Source organism: Panthera pardus, unplaced genomic scaffold, assembly GCF_024362965.1.
Source record: "Panthera pardus isolate Hobbes unplaced genomic scaffold, ASM2436296v1 HiC_scaffold_17, whole genome shotgun sequence".
Taxonomy (NCBI): domain Eukaryota; kingdom Metazoa; phylum Chordata; class Mammalia; order Carnivora; family Felidae; genus Panthera; species Panthera pardus.
This window is the reverse complement of record NW_026526732.1, coordinates 10,163,220-10,183,176: the sequence shown is the minus strand read 5'-3', so window position 1 is coordinate 10,183,176 and position 19,957 is coordinate 10,163,220. Positions and strand designations below refer to the sequence as shown.

At 46.9% G+C, this 19,957-nt stretch overlaps 1 protein-coding gene across 2 annotated transcripts in view; it reads left to right on the top strand.

Annotated features, from left to right (window-relative positions):
* ZDHHC14 (zinc finger DHHC-type palmitoyltransferase 14) overlaps positions 1-17,359 on the top strand; it is a 292,138-nt gene extending 274,779 nt beyond the window's left edge. Inside the window, exons 8-9 of one of the 2 annotated variants that reach the window (XM_053904321.1) lie at positions 531-633; positions 16,152-17,359. In XM_053904321.1, the coding sequence (XP_053760296.1) occupies positions 531-633; positions 16,152-16,505 (457 nt within the window). In that variant the 3' untranslated portion in view covers positions 16,506-17,359. Of the gene's footprint in view, positions 1-530; positions 634-16,106 lie in introns of both variants that reach the window. The other variant, XM_053904320.1, reaches the window with a different exon arrangement.
* Positions 17,360-19,957: the final 2,598 nt, after the last annotated feature.

Here is a 19,957-nt window from a genome sequence, read left to right as displayed (position 1 = left end):
GAGGCGTGGCGGGGCCGTCTGTTCGCGCGCATGCGCTGGCGCTGGCGCAGGCGCAGGCGCAGGCGCACGGTGTCCCGAAGAGCTAGACGTGCTGCGCTGGCAGTGAGAGGGCGTGGGTTGAGACCGGGCGGAAAGTGGGGACAAGTCCTCCGAGGCCTGGAGTGTTCGCAGGTGAAGGAGCGCGCCCCCCTCCCTCGAGCAGCGCCAGCGGGCGTAGAGACATTGTCAGGATGGGGGACAGTTAGACGGGGCCCCAGTGGCCATGATGGCCGGGGTTGGGGGGACAGGGTGGGAGGGGGTGGGAGTCTGTAGCTGGTGGCAGGGAACAGACGCTACAGACATTTGTCAAAGGCAGAGGTGACAGACTTTGGTACTGACTGTACCTGAAGGTGAGTCAGGGTGTATTCCCAGGTGCGTGCAGTGGCGCCCCACACAGAAAGAGGGAGCTCCGCATGGAAATTAAAATAGTATTGATGGAGTCTTTGGCTTTTTATTCACTCTCTTCCTCCGTATTGCTTTTTCTCTTGTAGCCTGATTGACAGAAGAGGATACATCCAGCCTGACACACCGCAGCCAGCCGCACCCTCCAATGGCATTGCCGCCTACGGAGCCACGCAGTCACAGAGCGACATGGTAGGGGCCGCCTGCAGCCGGGCCCAGAGCTCCCTGCAGAGGCTTCTCTTCTGCTTCTATGTTCACTAACCCAGTAACAGACCAAGCACACCTAGAAACCTTCCCGGAACACCCATTTACTGAAAGGCTCAGACGAGGGAACGGAAGCGTTAAATTAAGGCAATACCCAACAAAGGATTATGGCCCCTGAGTGGTTGGTTTGCTCTGGGTTGTGTAAGGGGAAGTCCGCATGCAAAAGGTCTTCCAGAAACAGCTTGTGGCACCGTGTGATGGAAAGCCCCCTTACACAGAACCAGGATTGGGGGGGGGGGGGGGGGAAGGGGTGAGATACAAGTGCTCCAAACTGGCCTGGCTGGCTGGCTGGCTGGTCCCTTTTTGTCCCTTTGCCTCAATCTGTGCTCACCTCCCCACCCCCTCTTTAAGCGTACAGTGGGTGGCCACTTCTCCCCACTTTCAGCCGTGACCTTAGCTCAGTCATGCATATCTCAATACACTAAATCAGACAAGGTGTTCTTGATTCACAGCCAAAAGTGAGTTAGTGCCTCTCCAAGAGGTCTCACAGGGGTCCTGTGAGGTATGGAACAGCATGCTTGGTTTCCAGGCTGCAGGTTGGAGACTTGGGACAGGGGCAAGAGTCCCTCTGTGGGTACCCGAAAGCTCAGCCAGGCCCGGCTCCGACCATCCATCCCTTAAAACTCCTTAGGCGTCTGGAAGACAATGGCTTCACTTTATCTGGAACAGATTTCCCTAAAGAAGTTCCGTGTTTCTGAAAGGGACCCAGTCTGTGGCCACCCAGGAGCTGTTTGTTCTTTGTAGAAGGGAATCACCCACAAGAGAGTTTCCATAACAAACAAAGACCCGCCTTCTGGAGTGGACTGGGAAAATGACAGCCTCCTGGGCACTTTGTTTCTGCTTATAAAGAAGGGCAAGGTGGAAGCCCACAGTCTCAAGACTGTCTCTGTAAGCATTCAGGGCTAAGGGAACACGCTTAATGCCAGCAACCCTGTAGCTGTGTTTATGACCCTGGAACTAGGCTCCAGCCCCCAGCAGAAGCTTGCTCGGACTAACTTGTTGGTAGTGGTGGTGTCTAATTTGTGCTGTGGTGCTTTGCTTCGCTAATAGAGCACCTCCTTTAAAGGAAAGTACATGTGTGTCACAGTCCTTGCCACTCTACTCTGAAAGTGGTCACAGGACATCTTGTTCTGTCCCCGCTCACCCACATGAGTGACCTTTAAGGGTCACCCCCTTATTTTTCAGAGGACGAAAATGAGAGAGAAAGGAGAGAGGCAAACAGGAGATTATATTTATTTAGCACCGACTGTGTTCAAACACTTGATGATCAGAATCTTGTTTAATCCAAACCAACAATGGCAACTGGGCATGCCTGTCTCTTGCTTTTCTTTTTAAGCTAGGAGAAGCAGATCATCTCTGCCCAAGGGTACACAGCCACTAATTTGTGGATACAAACCAGTCTGATGACTCTAATGCCCACGTTCACTTCCAACACTTCCTCCTTCAAGTGAACAGGCACTAAAGACCGCTGTGTCCGTGCTCAGTAGTCTTTCTCAGCCACTTACAGGTGCACAACAAATGTCCTGGAACGAATTCTGACCACGGCATCCACTGATCACTTCTGTGGTGTGTGCGCATGTTTTCACATTGTGTATATGACCTCTCATTAGTTCAGTAACCCTTCCTGAGTCCCTACTGTGTTGAGGACTCAACTGTGGTAGGGATGCAAGGTCTGTGGGGTGCAGTCCATCTGCCCTCAAGGAGGCAGTGTCCGGGGACAGGACACAAACACATACGGAAAGGAAGTAGTAGGAACCTGCACTAGGGGACACCACTGACGGCAGTGGTCCTTGTCAAAACCAACGAACTTACGTTAGTTTTACCCTGTGACTCCCATGGTACTGATCCCACCGTGCAGTGTACTTTCACTAGATTTAAAAAGTAAGCAAGGCTACCTTCAAGCTGTTGACACTATTAAGCCACTTTATGTTAAGATGAGATGAGGGCATAATTTATTAATTGCACACATTTATTGACTACCTACTACGTGCCTCTATGAGAGCCAGAGAGGGCAGGTTTCACAAGGGACACAGGGAGGTCTTTTCATTCCGTATGGTTAATCAGATTCCTCAAACTGCTCTTGTGCCCTCTGGAGTCTGTTCTAAGTAGACCACACCATAACCCCAGTTAAGGGCATACCCCCGAGGGAACTGGCCCGGCAGGAATGGTTATGGTGCCACTGCCTATTCCTATGGGAAGGCCACCTCCCAAGTAACCAGTGACCCTGAGGCACTGGGCTTGATGCCATATGGATTGTTTATAGAGGACACTTCCAAGATGAAGAAGACGCTCGTAACGGTGAAGCAGCTGCCGTTGCTAAGCCCTTATCATTCAATCCAAAGCCTCTGGCTTAAACTCTTAGGAAGCATGAGGATATTAAAAACCTAGGGCTCCTTGCCCTTATGTTCTCCCCTCTATCTGGAGATGAGCCACAAGTGTGGGCAGCTGCATATGACGTCCACATGCCCTAAGTGCCAGTCAGATCAGGGACTCGGGAAGAGCTCTGACCCACAGCAAGTCCTGCTCAGTCCCCACCACAGGAGCCGTGGCATCCTGAGTCCGGGGGGGGGGGACTGACTGAGGACCTGTGACCCTCAGGGACCTGCCAAGGCTGACTGCACCCCGACTTCATGCCACCTCTACCTTGCTCACCCACGTGGAGGTAGAAGACACCATGTCCCCCAGCACCACCCGGCCACCAGCACACACAGAGGGGCAGAATTTCATTCGTTTCTTTGACCAGCCATACACAGATCTTTCCTGAAGAGCTAGTGGGACAGCACACTGAAAGTGCCACGGGATAGAAAGGAATGACCAAGGCACAGATCGTCCCCCGGGCGCCTTCCAGTACAGTAACACTCCAGCTGTGCCTAATGTGTTCAGATCTGTGCCCCTAAGTTCAGATTCATGACATTTTGCTTACACTTTCTGGACCAGCGTCTCCCCCTGCCTCCCATGGAGAGCTATTCTCCACAGTAGAGAAGCTGTACATCACTGAGTCCCATGGCCCACCCTGTCCCTGTCAGAGACAAAATCTAAAAATCCTGGCATGTCCACTCCAGGTTTGGTATATTGCACAGTCTTGGAGACTGGTCCCTGGGCCAAGGTGTTCCAGCAGTGGTAAAAAGTGTGCAGAGACGTCTCTTTCACATGGGAGGCACTTCACAGTCAAGCACCAGGCTTTAAAGAGGCCTTTCTTACCTCCTTTTGAAGAGCAGATGAGGGGGCGCCTGGATGGCTCAGTCGGTTGAGGGACCGACTTCGGCTCAGGTCATGATCTCACAGCTCGTGAGTTCGAGCCCCACGCCGGGCTCTGTGCTGACAGCTCAGAGCCTGGAACCTGCTTCAGATTCTGTGTCTCCCTCTCTCTCTGCCCCTAACCCACTTGCATTCCATCTCTGTCTCTCTCAAAAATAAATAAATGTTAAAAAAAATTTTTTTTTAAATGAAGAGCAGATGGGGATTAACTGTGCAAAGAGCCAGACTTCTGACACTTTCTAGATGAGTGACCTTGACAAGTTGCCTAACTTCTCTCTGCCTCAGTGTTTTCATCCATAAAATGGGAACATATCGATATCCTTACCTTGTAGGATTTCTGTGGGGATTAAGTGAGCTAATGCATGTAAAGCACTTAAAACCTTGCCTAGCACAAAGTAAGAATTATATTTAAGTATTACTGTATTATCATTATTATTATTATTATTATTATTATTATTATCATCATCATCTCCCTGATATCCATGGTGACAAGATCAGCCAGGTCAGTTTCATCCACTCTGAGCTACTGGGCAGCAATGGACATGATTCAGGTGAAGGAAAGAGCTTGGATGGGAGGCGGGGAGTGAGAGCTTCAGTCCTGGCTCCCACCAGTTATCTCCCTGACTACTGGCAAGTCCCCCTGCCTCTGTGGCCCTCAGTTTTCCCCAGCTGCAAAATGGGAGCTGGGACTAATTTGTCCCTGAAGCCCCAACCAGCTCAAAGCTCTCTGTGAGTCTCTGATTTTTGCAGCTTGACAGATAGGTCAGAAGAGCAGAGAACAACTTCTCAGTCCCCATACACAGGAGAGGGAGCCAGCTCCCCCTGGAAGAGGGTAAATGCTGTGACCCTTGGTTCCTCCTACGCCTCCCACCCACCCTGATGCAGACTGGAGACCCCGCACTTGGCACGGGAATGGGGGATGTGCTGCAGTCTGGACTTCATACCAAACCTGCCCTTCTCATTTGTCCCCTGTTTCTCAAATTTCTAGGATAAACCCCACTTAGCCCTGGTGTATAATCTCTTTTATATGTTTCTGGATTTGGTTTGCTAGTGTTTTGTTGAGGATGTTTACATCCATGTTCATAAAAGATTTTGGTCTGCAGTTTCCTTTTCTTTCGATACTTTTGTTTGTTGTTCGTGTCAGGGTTAATAATAGCTTCATAGACTGAGTTGAAAAGTATTTCTTCTTCTTTTTGGAAGAGTTGCTGAAGAACTGGGATTCTTTTTAAAAGATCTGGTAGAACTCACTGGTAAAGCCATGTGGTCCCAAGCTTTTCTTTGTGGCTAGTTTTTTGATTACTAATTCACTCACTACCTATTACAGGTCCGTTCAGATTTTCTATTCTTGAGTCAGTTTCAATAGTATGTGTCTTTCTAGGAGTTTATTTCATGAGGTTGCCTAATTTGTTGCCATTGTCTCTTTGGTCATACATCATTATTGTTTTATTATGGAAATAGGTGAAAGGAGGAAAAATTAAGCCTGAAAAAGTAAAAGCAGATAGAAAATGAGAGTAATTTGCAGAAGTGAAGGGAGAAGGAAGAAGTAGCCCAGGACCATGGTGAGAGTGAAGGAACATGTGGGGTGAGCCCTGAAGGGGGAAATGGGTGTTTTGTGTTTCTCAAGCGCTGTGAAATGCACGTTACTCCCCCAGAGGAGAGAGCTGGGAGACTCTAGCAAAGTGACTTCAGCGGGGGCTGCAGGCCCCGTGCCGTTTGCTTTGCTTTCTCCTACTTTGAGTAACGCCAGGACCAAGAGAAATATACATATCAAGCAGTTTCCAAGAATTGTCAAAATCTGGAGCTAAAATATTTCAAGATTGACAATAAGCTAATTCTCTGAGGCAAACAGTAACATTTCTTCCTTTCCTTTGGCTTGCTTAGTCTGCCTATAACAGACACCCCAACCCTCACTGCACACTGAGCCGACACATCAGAACCAGCAGTGCCTGCCAAGAAGGAACCTGAAACCCTTCAGGTTTTCTAGTGTCTGATACAGCAGTGGACACCCAGGAACTCACCTTTTGCTCTTTTGGAAACATGCATAATCACTAAGAGCAATTTGTCCACGAGCAATCCATCGTCTTCCTTTTTATCTATTTCATTTATTGGATATAATTAGAGCTCACGATCAATTAAAAAAAAAAAAAAAAGTTCTGGTGTTCCAGTCCCCAATCAATCAGACAAATGTGAAAACTGGCTTTAAATCCCTTAAAGTTGAATTCGTCAGAATCACAAGGTAAATTTCAGGCAGTTCTAAAAATGGAACCAAATTTATTTGGTAGAGAATTATACTGTGTTTATCACTTTTTGCAATTGGCAGAGTGTGGACAATATTGAAACTGTTATTGCAAGGATCATCTCATTTAATGCCAACAACAACCTGCAAAATACTCCCGTTTTACAAAGCATGAAATGGAGGCTTTAGAATAATGACTGGCTTGCTCAAAGTCACACAGCCAATGGTTCAAGACCTGGCTGCTTTCCACTCATTCAACTTCAAAAGCCCTCAAATTGGTGTCAGCTGAATGTCTTCAGACCTGGCCCTTACGTCTGGCAGCTGAGTTTACCACAATCCAGTGGGCCTCAGCCGTGGATGCACTTTAGAATCACAATGCTGATATCTTGAGCCCAATGAAGTCAGAATCCCCTGGAGGTGATTTGATCATAAGCTAGCATTGAAAAACATCCCCATAGTCTTCAGATTCTCCTGAACTCTCTACAAGCTTGGGTTAAAAGGAATGATTTTTGAGCCATATTTTGCTTTAACACCAAGAAAATTTTTTCTTGAAAAACCTCACGTCAATTTGACTCAACTAAGACATGATCTGTTCAGAAAATATTCATATTCAGGTGCATGGAGGATTTCAACAATGTGCCAGCAAACGAGAGATTGGGGAGTCATAGAACTCCAAAAACAAGTGCTCGGGTTTCAGGCAAAGCTTCCTGGAGGAGATGACGTCTGAGCCAAATATTAAAATATTGATTACAACGAATAGCCACCCAGAGGTGGGAGAGATGCTCCATGCAGAGCACAGAGGCCCAGGCATACATGGGGTGGACTCGTGTGCTTTTGCGGGAGCAAGAGGACTGAGTTACAGGGTGTGGGTTGCAAAGCAGGCAGGAGGGGAAGCATGTGAAGAGCCTTGGGTGCCTTAAAACCAGCATGGATTTTGTTCTATAATGGGGCAGGGAGCCACTGCAGAGACTCAGTTCAGTGAGCAATACCATTAGATTTTCACGTGGGGTTAATGGAGCCCGGGAAGCTCTTTGGGGCACAGAGGGAGGCGTGTTAGTATGGAGACAGGGAAAACAGAAGGAGACCCTCACAGAAAGCCTAGCAGATAGCAGGATAGCAGAAGTGGTTCGGAAAAGAGGCAGCAAGTCTGGGATTTGGAGATGGTCACATTGGAGGTCTGGAGTCAAGAAGCCAGGGATGGTCCCCGCCTTTCAGCTTAGTGATAAGGTGATCATGTAAGTCGCCAAAAGGAAACACAGGAAGAGGGGCAGGTCAGGGGGAAGCTGATTGTGGCATGTGTGTGCCCATAGATAGCTGGGGGTGGTGGGGTGGTGCCCTGCAGGTAGCTGGGAAAGCCTAAAGAAGGTTTGCTTCCCTGTACTTAGGAAAGAATGACATGGTTTGTAGAGATTCACTTTGAAATAGTAGAGATGTGAGTCAGTTTTGTTAGTTATCCTAGAAGTATCAGTCGATCTGACATTTTTTAAAAAACTGTGAGTTGTTCATGTTTGTCATCTGAGATATTAACCCAATTTCATCTCTCATGCTGGAAGATTATTATTTTAAATCAACATTTATCGCTTCTCAGTCTTTTGGCTAAGATCAAGTGAAAATCAACATTTCTTATCTTTTCCTAAATTTCTCTCCCCTGACCCCTGTGAGCTCTGCCCTCACCAAGTCAAATCAAGTCTCTTGGTCTAGTTGGATACTAGTGAGGATGATAGAATAAAGCTGTAAAACAGTCAAAGAGAAAGCTTTGCAAATGGACCGATTTAAGTACTCAACGCAGAGGGGAAAGGTAGGGAGAGAGCTCAGTTGGCATCACGGCCCCTGGGCTTGCGTTTGCCGGTCCTGACACTGAGGGCTGCAGCATCATGGGCAAGTCCCTTAATCCCAAAAGCCTCCAGTTCCTAAACCATGAAGTAAGAAGGGGTGAGTGGTGACCGCCTTCCTGGATGGTGATTGGAACTGAGACCCCTTTCTGTCCCACCCTCCCAGCCCCAGGGGATGACACAGCCTGGCACACAGGAGGTGCTCATTAAATGTTGAGTGTGTGTGAAAGTTCTCCTCAAAGGGCCTTCTCAGGGGAATTTCTGCACAAATACTACTTTGTTCCTGTCTTCATTCCCACACCTCATTCTTTCCTCACTCTGGTTTTGTCACATCTCCTTCGTGAATATGGAACTAGGGACTAGAGAGACAGTTCTCTTTGGTGCAGTGATAGCCTTGATAGGATCAAATTAATCCATGGGCCAGGAGACCAGAAGTCATGGCTATTCTGCCTATTGGACTCTGTCAGCAAAGTGCCTGTGTGCTTTTTCCAGGGACTGTGAAAAGTTTTAAGGCCTGAAAAAAACGACAATCTCCAAAACATGAAAACTACAAAATCAGAATTAATAAATTAATGTCTACAAGACCCGTGACTGTGTCACCTTCATTAATTGTTAATTAAATTTAGCTTTCATGCAAATTTTACCACGTTAGAAGTGATTGTAGGTTGGGTTTCTGTCACTTTATAATAATTCCCAAGTACACATGTGAGTTGCCCATAAATGAATCTAAAAGTGAACTGACTTCAAGCCCCACGCACTCTCTACGTCTCCATGCTGCCTCTGTTATGAGACACCCGCTTGGCGTACAGCCGAGAGAACTCTTTCTGGTCTCAAGGCTCCTACCCACTACTGACAGTGTCTCCAAATGTATCAGAACATCTCCAGGAGAGGCTGGATGTGAACACTCCAATGGGGGGAAGATGAGATGTGTTCTACGTGGCCCCACAGGTCAGAACCAGGGCCAGATGCAAATCCTGCCCAGTCCAAGAGGGAAATGTCCAACAGTCAGAGGCCCCCATCCCAAAGATACTTAGGATGGGGGAGTTAGCACCCCCCCGCCATTTGGGGATGGGGATGGTTGTTTAGTGCCTAAGTGATCCCTCTACTACAAATTCCTGAGGAAGGAAATGTTAGAAAAGTAACAAAGGGCCATCTAAAGCATTAAAAGGGTGTGTGTAACCTCAGTATAGCCTCTGTTGTCTGAGTGCTGGTGACGTTCTGAGGAGCCATACTGGAATTACTTGCAGATAACCCCAGTGCCAGCCGAAGATCACATTTTCATTGTTCCTGTTTTCCTCATCATTGGCTTTTATTAATACCTAATATTGAAGTTCTTTCCATGTATACATAGGATATCCAGTTATGGTCAGTTTTTAGTACGTACATTTTAATTGATTGTCAAATGACTGAAGTTCTGTATAGCTTTGGGGTCAGAGTTTATGCTCATATCTGGCACTTGTAACTAAAAGATCCTTTGCAGTACATGCTACCCACAAAGCTAAGAACACAGTTCATGGTTGTTAGAAATTTTGTTTGTTAGAAAATCATTTGTTATATTTACTTAACCTAATTTTTGAATGCACTTTAATCCAGTATCAAAAAAGGCTGACTCTAGCAGTTACCTGATTTATGAAAATAAGTTTGTGAATAAATATTGCAGAACTCTCCATGCATCATCTGAAAAATCTAATGTAGTAGGAAAAATAACTTACACACACTTAAATAGTAATGTTAAATGACAATAAAAAGAAAGCTCTCCTCCTAACCTACATTTTAGGTAGATTTTAGAAGTTTATAGTGATTCTATAACTGTAAACGAGCACTCATAAGACCCGAGAACACGCCTTCACAGCCAAACAGAAATAAATGATGCCCAGTGCTAATACTTTGGACAGAATTGGAGCAGAAGAAGTAAATAATTTCATTCGCTCTTGATTTGTATACAAGACCATCTCGAAAACTCCCAGATTTGCTTTTAACAGCATTTAATCTGTGTGCTAGGTATATTTCAAACAAGGAGCCAGATAGAGTGAAATAAAAGGTATTCCAACATGAGCAATTTTACTTGAAAATCTGCAAAAACAAAAAGTAAATGATCTCTATGGTGTTTTCAGATTGTAACATTAAGTGATAAAATGTGCAACATCTGAACATCTGAAACCATAAACTTCTTTGTAAGTTAAATGGCAGAGCTTCATGTGGGCAGTAAATCAGCCAGCCGTCAAGTGACTTACTGCAACCACAGCACACGCTCTCGCATTCCTGCCAGGAGTCGTTTTATGCTGCCAGCAGAAGGGTCTTCGCATAGACCCTCTTACAAGCGATCAGGCTTCTGTTCCGTTGGAATTCAGCATTTGGATGATTTTTGACTTTTAAATGGCAATTTCATATGATTCAACCTGATATTTGATAAATAGGAACCTTTATAGGGTTGTTTTGGAATGAGCGTGTGAGTTTCTCAATTTTCGGTTTGTAGTAGATGGGTTGTCACTGCCCAATATCCAGGTGTTTATTGGTTTTTCTTAAGATTATATAACTGGTTAGAGAAAATGATACACTGAAGGGCGTCTTGGTGTTCGCACTGGAGTGTAAGCCCTGCTACCAAGTTGTCAGAGGAAAAAGCAGGCGGTGACGTCTCCCCCTACTGGTGGAAGAGAGGAGTCGGCAAATGAAAAGCCAAGGAGGTGGTGGGTAGTGAAAGCATGAATAAAGCGAAGAGAAAATAGAGGTGGGGGGGGAAGAAGAAAGGGAGAAGAGGGAGAAGTCAAGGTGAAGGGAGGAGAAAAAAAGAAGTGGGAGGGAAACCCATGAAAGGAAGAGATGGAGGGGAAAGCAGAGAAGAGCATTGGGAAGGCCAGAGAGAAAGAAAACTAAGTGGAAAAATCAACAAGAAGTGGGCAAATAAGAATCAGAAGCAAAGGTAAAAAGGAGGAGGTGTAAGAACATTTTCATGGATCATCTCCGTAGTAACCCTGAAAATACTGGCCAAGTTCTCAAATGGGACTGCAACCATGAAGGTTTTATCAACCCATCCTCCTGGGGCCGAGCTTTAAAGAAGAAAAAATTGGATGTCTCCTAATCGTTGAGTCTTTTCTAAGAAGGAGACGTTCCAAACATGCCACGTTAATGGTATGAGAATTATAGTCATTGCACTGTCCCTGGTTGGAATCTGATAAAATCCATAGTCCTGCAGAGCCAGTAGGAAACTTTATCTGGGCAGAATCCGGTAGAGCAAAGTCTGGTCCCTGTGTACCCCCAAATGGGATTGGTTGTCCAAAGGAAAATCGGTTTGAATGTGGCAAATTATCTTGAAAGTTCTGGGTGCGGCAGGATTTAGACACTTAGTTTCATGGTCCCAGTAACTGATTACTGATATCACCGCCATAGGTTAAACTGGTGGGGAGCCATGGGGGGGGGGGGGGGGGGGGAGCAAATAGTAGTTTAATTGTTAATATGTAACTGTGTTTTCCTATGACAAAGGAAACTCCATAACTATACTCAGAAAGACAGTCCTCTTTTAAAATATTTAAAGAAGTCTATACAAGAGGTGCTTGAAGTCTGATAACACAAATCAGAGTTCAAAGTAGTCTTTTTTTTTTTTTTTAATTTTTTTTTCAACGTTTTTTTATTTATTTTTTGGAGAGAGAGAGACAGAGCATGAACGGGGGAGGGGCAGAGAGAGAGGGAGACACAGAATCGGAAACAGGCTCCAGGCTCCAGGCTCCGAGCCATCAGCCCAGAGCCTGATGCGGGGCTCGAACTCACGGACCGCAAGATCGTGACCTGGCTGAAGTCGGACGCTTAACCGACTGCGCCACCCAGGCGCCCCCAAAGTAGTCATTTTGAAAACATTTCTGAATGACTTATATTTATTTTTTTTTATTAAAAAAAATTTTTTTAACGTTTATTTTTGAGACAGAGAGAGACAGAGCATGAACGGGGGAGGGTCAGAGAGAGGGAGACACAGAATCTGAAACAGGCTCCAGGCTGTCAGCACAGAGCCCGACGCGGGGCTCGAACTCACAGACCGCGAGATCATGACCTGAGCCGAAGTTGGCCGCTTAACCTACTGAGCCACCCAGGCGCCCCTGAATGACTTATATTTAGATTTCTTTTAATTAAATGGTTTAGGCTAAATTTATTTCCATGTATTTAAGTCCTTAGGCTTCACCCCTGGTAAACTGGACAGCATTTTCAACAGCCCGGCTGGGAGGCTGAGCACAGACAGATTTGTTACTGTTTTAACAAGTTGTCGGCCGGGCCACAGGAAAATGCCAATAGGTGTATACAGGAGTGAACCCAGGTTTGGAGGGCGCTTTCTCTTTAAGAGAGAAAAACCAATATGCCAGGAACCAGGAGGGCAGGGGCCCTGATCCTGAGCCTCATGGTTTCAGAGTAAACCCACCCCTGGTACCTGCGGTCTTGTTGGGAGTCAGCAATGATGATAGTGTAAAGCCTTGGAAGCCACGTCCAGCCCCACCTAGCCCTCCGGGTGAACACAAGCTCTAAGGAGGGACAGACCACGTTATCCCCAGAGGTTCTAGTGCCCCCTGTGGGCCCTGCCGTGAGCGTGGCTGGAGGGTTGTGATCAAGGAGGAAGAAATGAACAGTGACCTGGAGAGAGGAGGGAGAAGGAGGGGGGCACCTCTCCCCTCATGCTTGCGCCCCTGACCTTGAAAATCTCCAGCTCTGCCCTCAAACAGAATTCTCTGTGAGCCTGTAAGAGTTGTCTTGCGCTGATCCCTAAAATAGAATTTGCCAATTAGTTTTCAATAAAAAAGGCTTCCTGCAGGTCAACAGAGACAAGCAAATCTGATTTGCAATTTTATCTTTCCTTAGAGCTGAGGGCATTGTGTAGACAGAAGGTAGGAGGAATAGTGAGGGCTCCAGGAGGGAAGATTGAGAAACAAGATTCCAGTACCCAGAAAAGCACCTGCTCTCTGCAGCTCTGGGCTCAGCTCTGGGGTCGCTAGCGGGCCTGCTCACAGGCTGCACTGAGCCCCGGGAAATGGAGGCAGTGCGGAGCTCAGCTGGCTGTAAGAATACCAAATGGAACGCGTCACAAAACACAAAACGTTCTTTGCAAAGCACAATATATCCAAAGCCCTAGGTCAGTTTCCAGAAGATGAATGTGATTAGTCAGGAAGTTGCTCCTCCCCACCTCTGCCCTGTCAAGACGGAGCCAGTGTGCTGGACCAAAAGGACAGAACTGGAGAGCTTGAGCAGACCTGTGTGGACCAGCCTGCCCGCAGCCCCGCCCCCTGCCCCCCGCCCCGCGTGCTCCTCAGCACCTCCCACCAGAAAGCCCCTCCACACAGAGCTGAAACCCCCTGCAGGAGCGGCCCCGTGGGAAAACACCGCTATGGCAAAAACTGCGTGGTGGTGCTTGGGAAGATGAGTACAGGAGGTGACTGTGACCAGCCTTCCAGCCCATGCTCCAGGCTCTGGGTGTTTCTGAGCTCCCTGGACTGAGATGAAGGCTGAAAGAAAAGTGAGGGTCTCCTTGAGATGGAATACTACTTGGCAATGAGAAAGAATGAAAGCCTACCATTTGCAACAATGTGGATGGAACTGGAGAATATTATGCTAAGTGAAATAAGTCAGAGAAAGGTATCATATGTTTCCACTCATATGTGGAATTTGAGAAACTTAACCAAAGACCAAGGGGGAGGGAAGGGGAAAAAATAAGTATAAACAGGGAGGGAGGCAAACCATAAGAGACTCTTAAATACAAAGAACAAACTGAGGGTTGATGGGGGCGGGGGGAGGGGGAAATGGGTGATGGGCATTGAGGGCACCTGTTGGGATGAGGACTGGGGGTTGTATGGAAGCGATGAATCACGGGAATTGACTCCTGAAACCAAGAGCACACTGTATATGCTGTACGTTAGCTAACTTGATAGTAAATTATATTTAGAAGGAAAAAAAGTGAGGGTCTCCCACGGAACTGGCTTTCCTTCCTTAAAGAGCTCTACTCTTGCCCAGAATCGAGGTCTTTTGCCCTCTAAAGCCTGTGAATTCATGAGAGACTGCAACTCTTCCTTCTCCTCCTCTGGCGGGGGGGAGGAGGGGTACCACTTGTGATTGTAGAAAGAAACCCATTTGGCCAAAAGGACACACACACACACACACACACACACACACACACACACATACAGGAGCAAATAAAGAAAAGCCTTAGGAGTCAGAACTTCCAGTGAACTCCCTCTCCTCCCTGAAGGCCACATGGTGCATGGTTTGGGCTCTTCCCTGCACAGAGGTGGTTGAGTGATGGTAGTCCTGGGTATCCCCTTGGCAGGAACAGGGTGAGGCACCTCCTTTGCAAACCCATTAGCACAGATTCGACAGCAACTCCGGAGTTCCGAAAAAGAGAGGAGGGGATAGATAATCAGACAAGGAACGTTTATTAAGCACCTACTATGTGGCACATGCAATAGTAGAAAGAGGTTTGCAGCCAGGCAAACTCAGCCCCAGGTCCTGGGTCCAAGCCTTACTTTTATCTGTAAGGTCTTGAGCAACCCACTCGTTCATTTAAGCCTCAGGATCTTCATTTGTGAAGAGGGGAACTTCTGAAGCAAAGCAGTAGCCTGCCTGGCTCACTGCTTGAACCCAAACTTGGGACAGATTAGCTCACACCGACTCTTCTCCTTCCCCTGGAAGAGCAGTTCCTGAAAATCTCTTAAGGGGTCACTGCCCACGTTTGAGTTCAAGATCTCTGTGTGCTGTCAAAGTCTTCTGGCTGATCTGAAACCTGCCCCCATGGCTCAAGAGAGGGTTTACGGAGGATCAGAGATCTACATTCGATCGGCTAAAAGTGTGTTTACACCATTTCCTTCGCCCAGTGAGTGAGGAGAGGCAAAGGACATAGGGTGTAATGCGATGTAAGAATGCTTAGAAGAAGAGGAAATATCTTGTAAAATGTTGGCATTTTCTTTCACAGATTAAAAAAACCACGGAAGCTCAATTAATGGTCCTTGAAGCTGATGAAAATTTAGCAGTGGGGAATTCTAGGGCTTTGTGAACAGTCTGCTCAGACTTTTTGTAGTAAAATGTACATGACCTACAATGTATCATTTTAACCCTTTCAAGTGTGCACTTCAGTGGCAATAAATACACTCACATTGTTGTGCAAAGGTCACTACCGTCCATCTACAGGATCCCTCATCTCTCAAAACTGAGACTCTGTCCCTGTGAACACGAGCTCCCTTCCCCCTCCCTGACTCCCGGCAACCACCCTTCTCTCTACTTTCTGTCTTTACAGAGGTAACTACTGTAGATACTACTATAAGCAGAAACATACAATATTTGCCCATTTGTGACTGGCTGGCTTCACTTGGCGTGATATCCCCAGGGTTCATCCATGTTGGAGCGTGTGTTAGGATTTCCTTCCTTGTTATGTCTCAGTAGTGGTCCATCGTCTGTACGTACCACATTTTGTTCATCCACTCATCTGTCCATGGACCCCGGCTTCTCCCTTTGGGCTTTGGCTATTGTGAATCACGCTGCTATGAACTAGGTGTACAGGCCCTGTGTTTTTAAAACAATAGAGTAAAAGCGGTTTTCAGCACACGAAAAACAGGCACCTGAGATTGCTAAGGTGGTAAACCTTGTGACTTCATCCGCGGGATTGTTTTTTAACTAGGTTGAGTCTGTAAAGGGGGACCAGGAGCATGATGGCCTCTGGCTGCATGTAACTCCCTGGGCAGCTGTGGGTGATCAGTACTTTCAGCGGCTTATTTAGATGCTGGGTCTTTGCACTTACCGTGTATGTGCTGGGCGCCTCCAGATGAAACCAGGCTGCTGTGCAGGCTCTCTGCCCTGAGGTGTCACTAACGGGTTTCTCTCTCTCTCTCTCTCTCTCTCTCTCTCCCTCCCTCTCTCTCTCTCCCTCTGTCTGTCTCTCATTCTCTCTCTCTGTCTCTCATTCTCTCTCTCTGTCTCTCATTCTCTCTCTCTGTCTCTCTCTCTCGCATCCTGTCCTTCCCTGCCCCCCCCCCCACCGTGCCCCCTTTCCTCCCCACCCTGTGCCCATCTCATCTCCGCCTTCTCTTTGCTGGCTGCCTCCTGCTCTCCAGTGTGACCAAGACCAGTGCATTCAGAGCACCAAATTCGTTTTGCAGGCCGCGGCCACGCCCCTGCTGCAGAGCGAGCCTAGCCTCACCAGCGACGAGCTGCACCTGCCCGGGAAGCCGGGCCTGGGCACTCCCTGTGCCAGCCTGACGCTGGGGCAGCCCACGCCGCCCTCCTCCATGCCCAACCTCACCGCGGAGGCCGCGCTGACGGACATACTGCCCCTGAAAGAGGAGCACGTGGGCCACCAGTTTCTGACTCCAGAGGAAGCGCCCTCGCCGCCCAGGATGCTGGCGGGCAGCCCCCTGGCCCACAGCCGCACCATGCACGTCCTCGGTCTGGCCAGCCAGGACTCTCTGCATGAGGACTCCGTGCGCGGCCTGGTGAAGCTCAGCTCCGTGTGACCACAGCCCCGGGGGCTGCAGACAGTAGGAGCTTTCCCATGACCCAACTCCGTGGTGGTGAGGACAACTCCAGTCCTGGGGCACAGAGACTGCCGGGGGAGTGAATGGATGCCCCCTCCGTGGCAGACGAGGGCAGGGCCCAAATGCCCACGGCTTGGTTTAGTTGAATTTTCTTCCCCAGCCTGACTGCCTTGATAACAATGAAAATAAGAGAAGTAGCTGTTTGCCAGCATTTGGAGTCTGAGGGGGGTGGGCCTGGGAGAGAGGAGACTCCGGGCTGCAGAGTCCGGGAGGAAAGGACAGTGTTCTGCTGCCTGCTTGCTGCTCTTGTGACGGACGCACGGAAAGTCGAGGACCCTTGTGGCCAAACTGAAATTGCACCTGAGTGTTATGCTACTAATATCTGAAATAGACATGCCATTCCATTTGTTAATTTAAAAAAAAAAAAAAAAAAAAAAAAAAAACCTAAAAGGGAAAAAAATGACCGGATCTGGATTTGCATGCCACACTACGTCTGCTCACAGTGGTGTTGGTATTCAAACAGAAGTGCTGCTTGCTCGCTTTCTTTCTTCTAATTTGGTGAATCTTCAAGTGCTGTCTTACGGGAAGACAGTGCGACACGCGGAGACTTGTGGGACGACGCCATCGCTCACCGGCTTCTTCAGCTCCATTATGCAGGGGTCGGCGGAGCCCCGGGCTGCAGAGGGTCGCTGGGGTTTTATCCTATCCACTATCAGCTAACCTTCTGTTTAGTAGTGAGATGAGGTATTGTGTTGTACCACACCTGCCACAGCCTCCACCTCCTTGTGTGACCAAACTTCCTGTGGACAGCCAATAAAATGACGTCCTCTGTTCTTTTGGATCCGCGTACTCTTATCCTTAATAGCTTCCGTGACAACACAGCCGTCTGGATGGCCTGTGGAGAGTTTGGCTTTACTAAAGTATTCCCTAGCAAGGAATGGTCTCAAAACAGCCAAAAGTAAAATATTTGGATTGGGGTTTTATTTTACGGGATGATTTATCAGGTAAGAGGGTAGCTTTCCCACAGAATTTGCCCCACATTCGCAGATTGCCACACAGTGGTTGATCTACGGCAGGTAGAGGGGAGAGGGTGTGCAGGGATGAGGACCGCGGTGGGGCCATCTTCTGCGTTGTGTTCACGTATCCCCAGGGTTCAGAAAGGGCCACCTGAGGTCCTACGAAGATATCAAAAATTGAGAAGGAGAAACCAGCTTAAAGTTTGGGCCCAGATCATGCAGACCATCATTCTTAGCCAGACACTAATCAGTATGGAATTAGCAAAATTACCCCTTCGTTCACTTCTTTTATCAGCCAGAAGGGAACTGGCTTAGCATCTGGGGAGTAAGTCACTTTGGAGGCAGCTGCAGGGACTCAGCAGGCTCTGTCCTTGCTTCTCTCCAGACGATAAATTCAACAGCCCAATCTGCTCAAGTTCAGAATCATGCTGTTGCCCCTCACAACCATAAAGAAACACAAGATGCGTTGATCAGTGGTATAAGATGCCCCAACAATTTACATTTATGGAAAAAGGCTGTTTCTCCTGAGAAACAGTTGCCATTTTATAGAAAAGAAAAGGAAAGGAGAAAAGAAAAAGAAAAGCACAACTTAAAGTCTTATTTGGAATAAAGCCAATTCTTTGTCGGTGGAAAAATAATTTGTGCTGAAAATAACCACAGAATTCTCTCATGGTGTTATCTCTGAACCATCTTTGTTTTTCGTACTGTATATACGAATAGAGAACAAGAAGGTAAATTGTGTGTAGCCTTTGTTAATCTTCTGGACCTCCTAACTACTTGTACTCAGAACTTACAATAAGGGGGACAGAGCTCTTCCTTACACAGCCACACACACACACACACACACACACACACACACACACTCTCATGGTCATCAACACACAGGAATTCTCCTTGTACACGTGCTGCCTGTGAACAAAAAGCAACAGCCCAACAATGTGCCTTCTGTAACGTCCCAAACCCTCTGCTTTTTGCCTCCTTCCATCTGCTGCCCGGAGACCCTGGGAGAGCGTTGGCCCTGGTGAAAGACAAGGATGGGTCAGTTCTCACTCCTGTATCTGTATGGCTCAGCCCATTCCCAGTTTCTTCATCTGAAGGATGAAGACAATGGACTTTTGAGTCTTTCCATTCCTTTTTAACTTTGTGTCATTTTAATGTTTATGCATAATTCACATTGACTTTTTTTTCTTCACATTTTATTTAAATTCTAGTTCGTTGACATACAGTGCAATATTGGTTTCAGGAAAATTCAGTGGCTCATCACTTACATACAACACCCAGTGCTCATAACAATATGTGTCCTCCTTAATACCCATCATCCGTGTGTTCTTTCCATTTCTAATATCGTCTAATTCAGTAAGTGCTGATTTCCCATGACCACTCCTTCTTTCCACCTCCTTATGAAAAAATCCAAAAAGTAAGGATCTTTTGTCTTTAATAATATTTACATAATATTTATTACCAGTTCTCCGCTCCACCCTCAGCCCTGTCCCAGGGACATCACTTAATCAAAAAGAGGACTGGGAATTTCGGTGAAACAAATCAAGGCTATTCAAGGCTATGCAGGGTCCAAGAGGGAGATTAACTTGAATGGGACAATTTGCTAAGACAATTAACTTCTTAAATAAAACCCCAAACCAGAGAGTTACTCACAACCCTTCCCTCTGTGGCTTAGAAAAGAATGGAGAGTGTGTGGAATGAATGCGTTCCCAGGAGTCCCCTTCTTCTCCTGGAGTGTATGCATGTATATATATATACGTATACATATATATATATGTACAAGAACCCCATATATATATATATGTGTATATATATATATATATATATATATATATTGTGTATATATATATATGTTATATATATATATATATACATGTATATAAATATATATGTGTTTTATATATATGTATATGTATATATATTCAAATGTGGAGTGGTTCCATCTAGCTGTGGCTGTGTAGACTTTGATCTTTCTAAATTCTGTCAGTGTGTTATGGGTTGATTGCATGCTGGCTATAAAAATAAGATAAATATTTTACCGTGCTATTAAAGCTTGGACCATTATCAAACAGACACACACGTACACACTCCTTTTGTTGTTTAAAAATTCATCTGCTCTCATTCTCCTGGGAGTGCTCCGGGGCCTGCTGGCTTCCCAGGCACTCGGAGGCTGAATTTAGCCTGAATGTCCTGGTCCTCAGGAAGGATGTTGGATGGAGCCGATAGCCTGTATCTGGAAGGGCAGTGTGACATGTCAGTCTGTGCCCGGGGAGAATCGGCCAGGCCCTCGTGCTACTTCCAGCTTTCATCTGTAATTATTTGAGCCTGTGAGAAGAATGCCATAACCCCACCCTGTGCCAGCAAAATGCCAGATACCTTTTCTGGTCCAGAGTAGCACAGAGAAAGAGTCTTTCA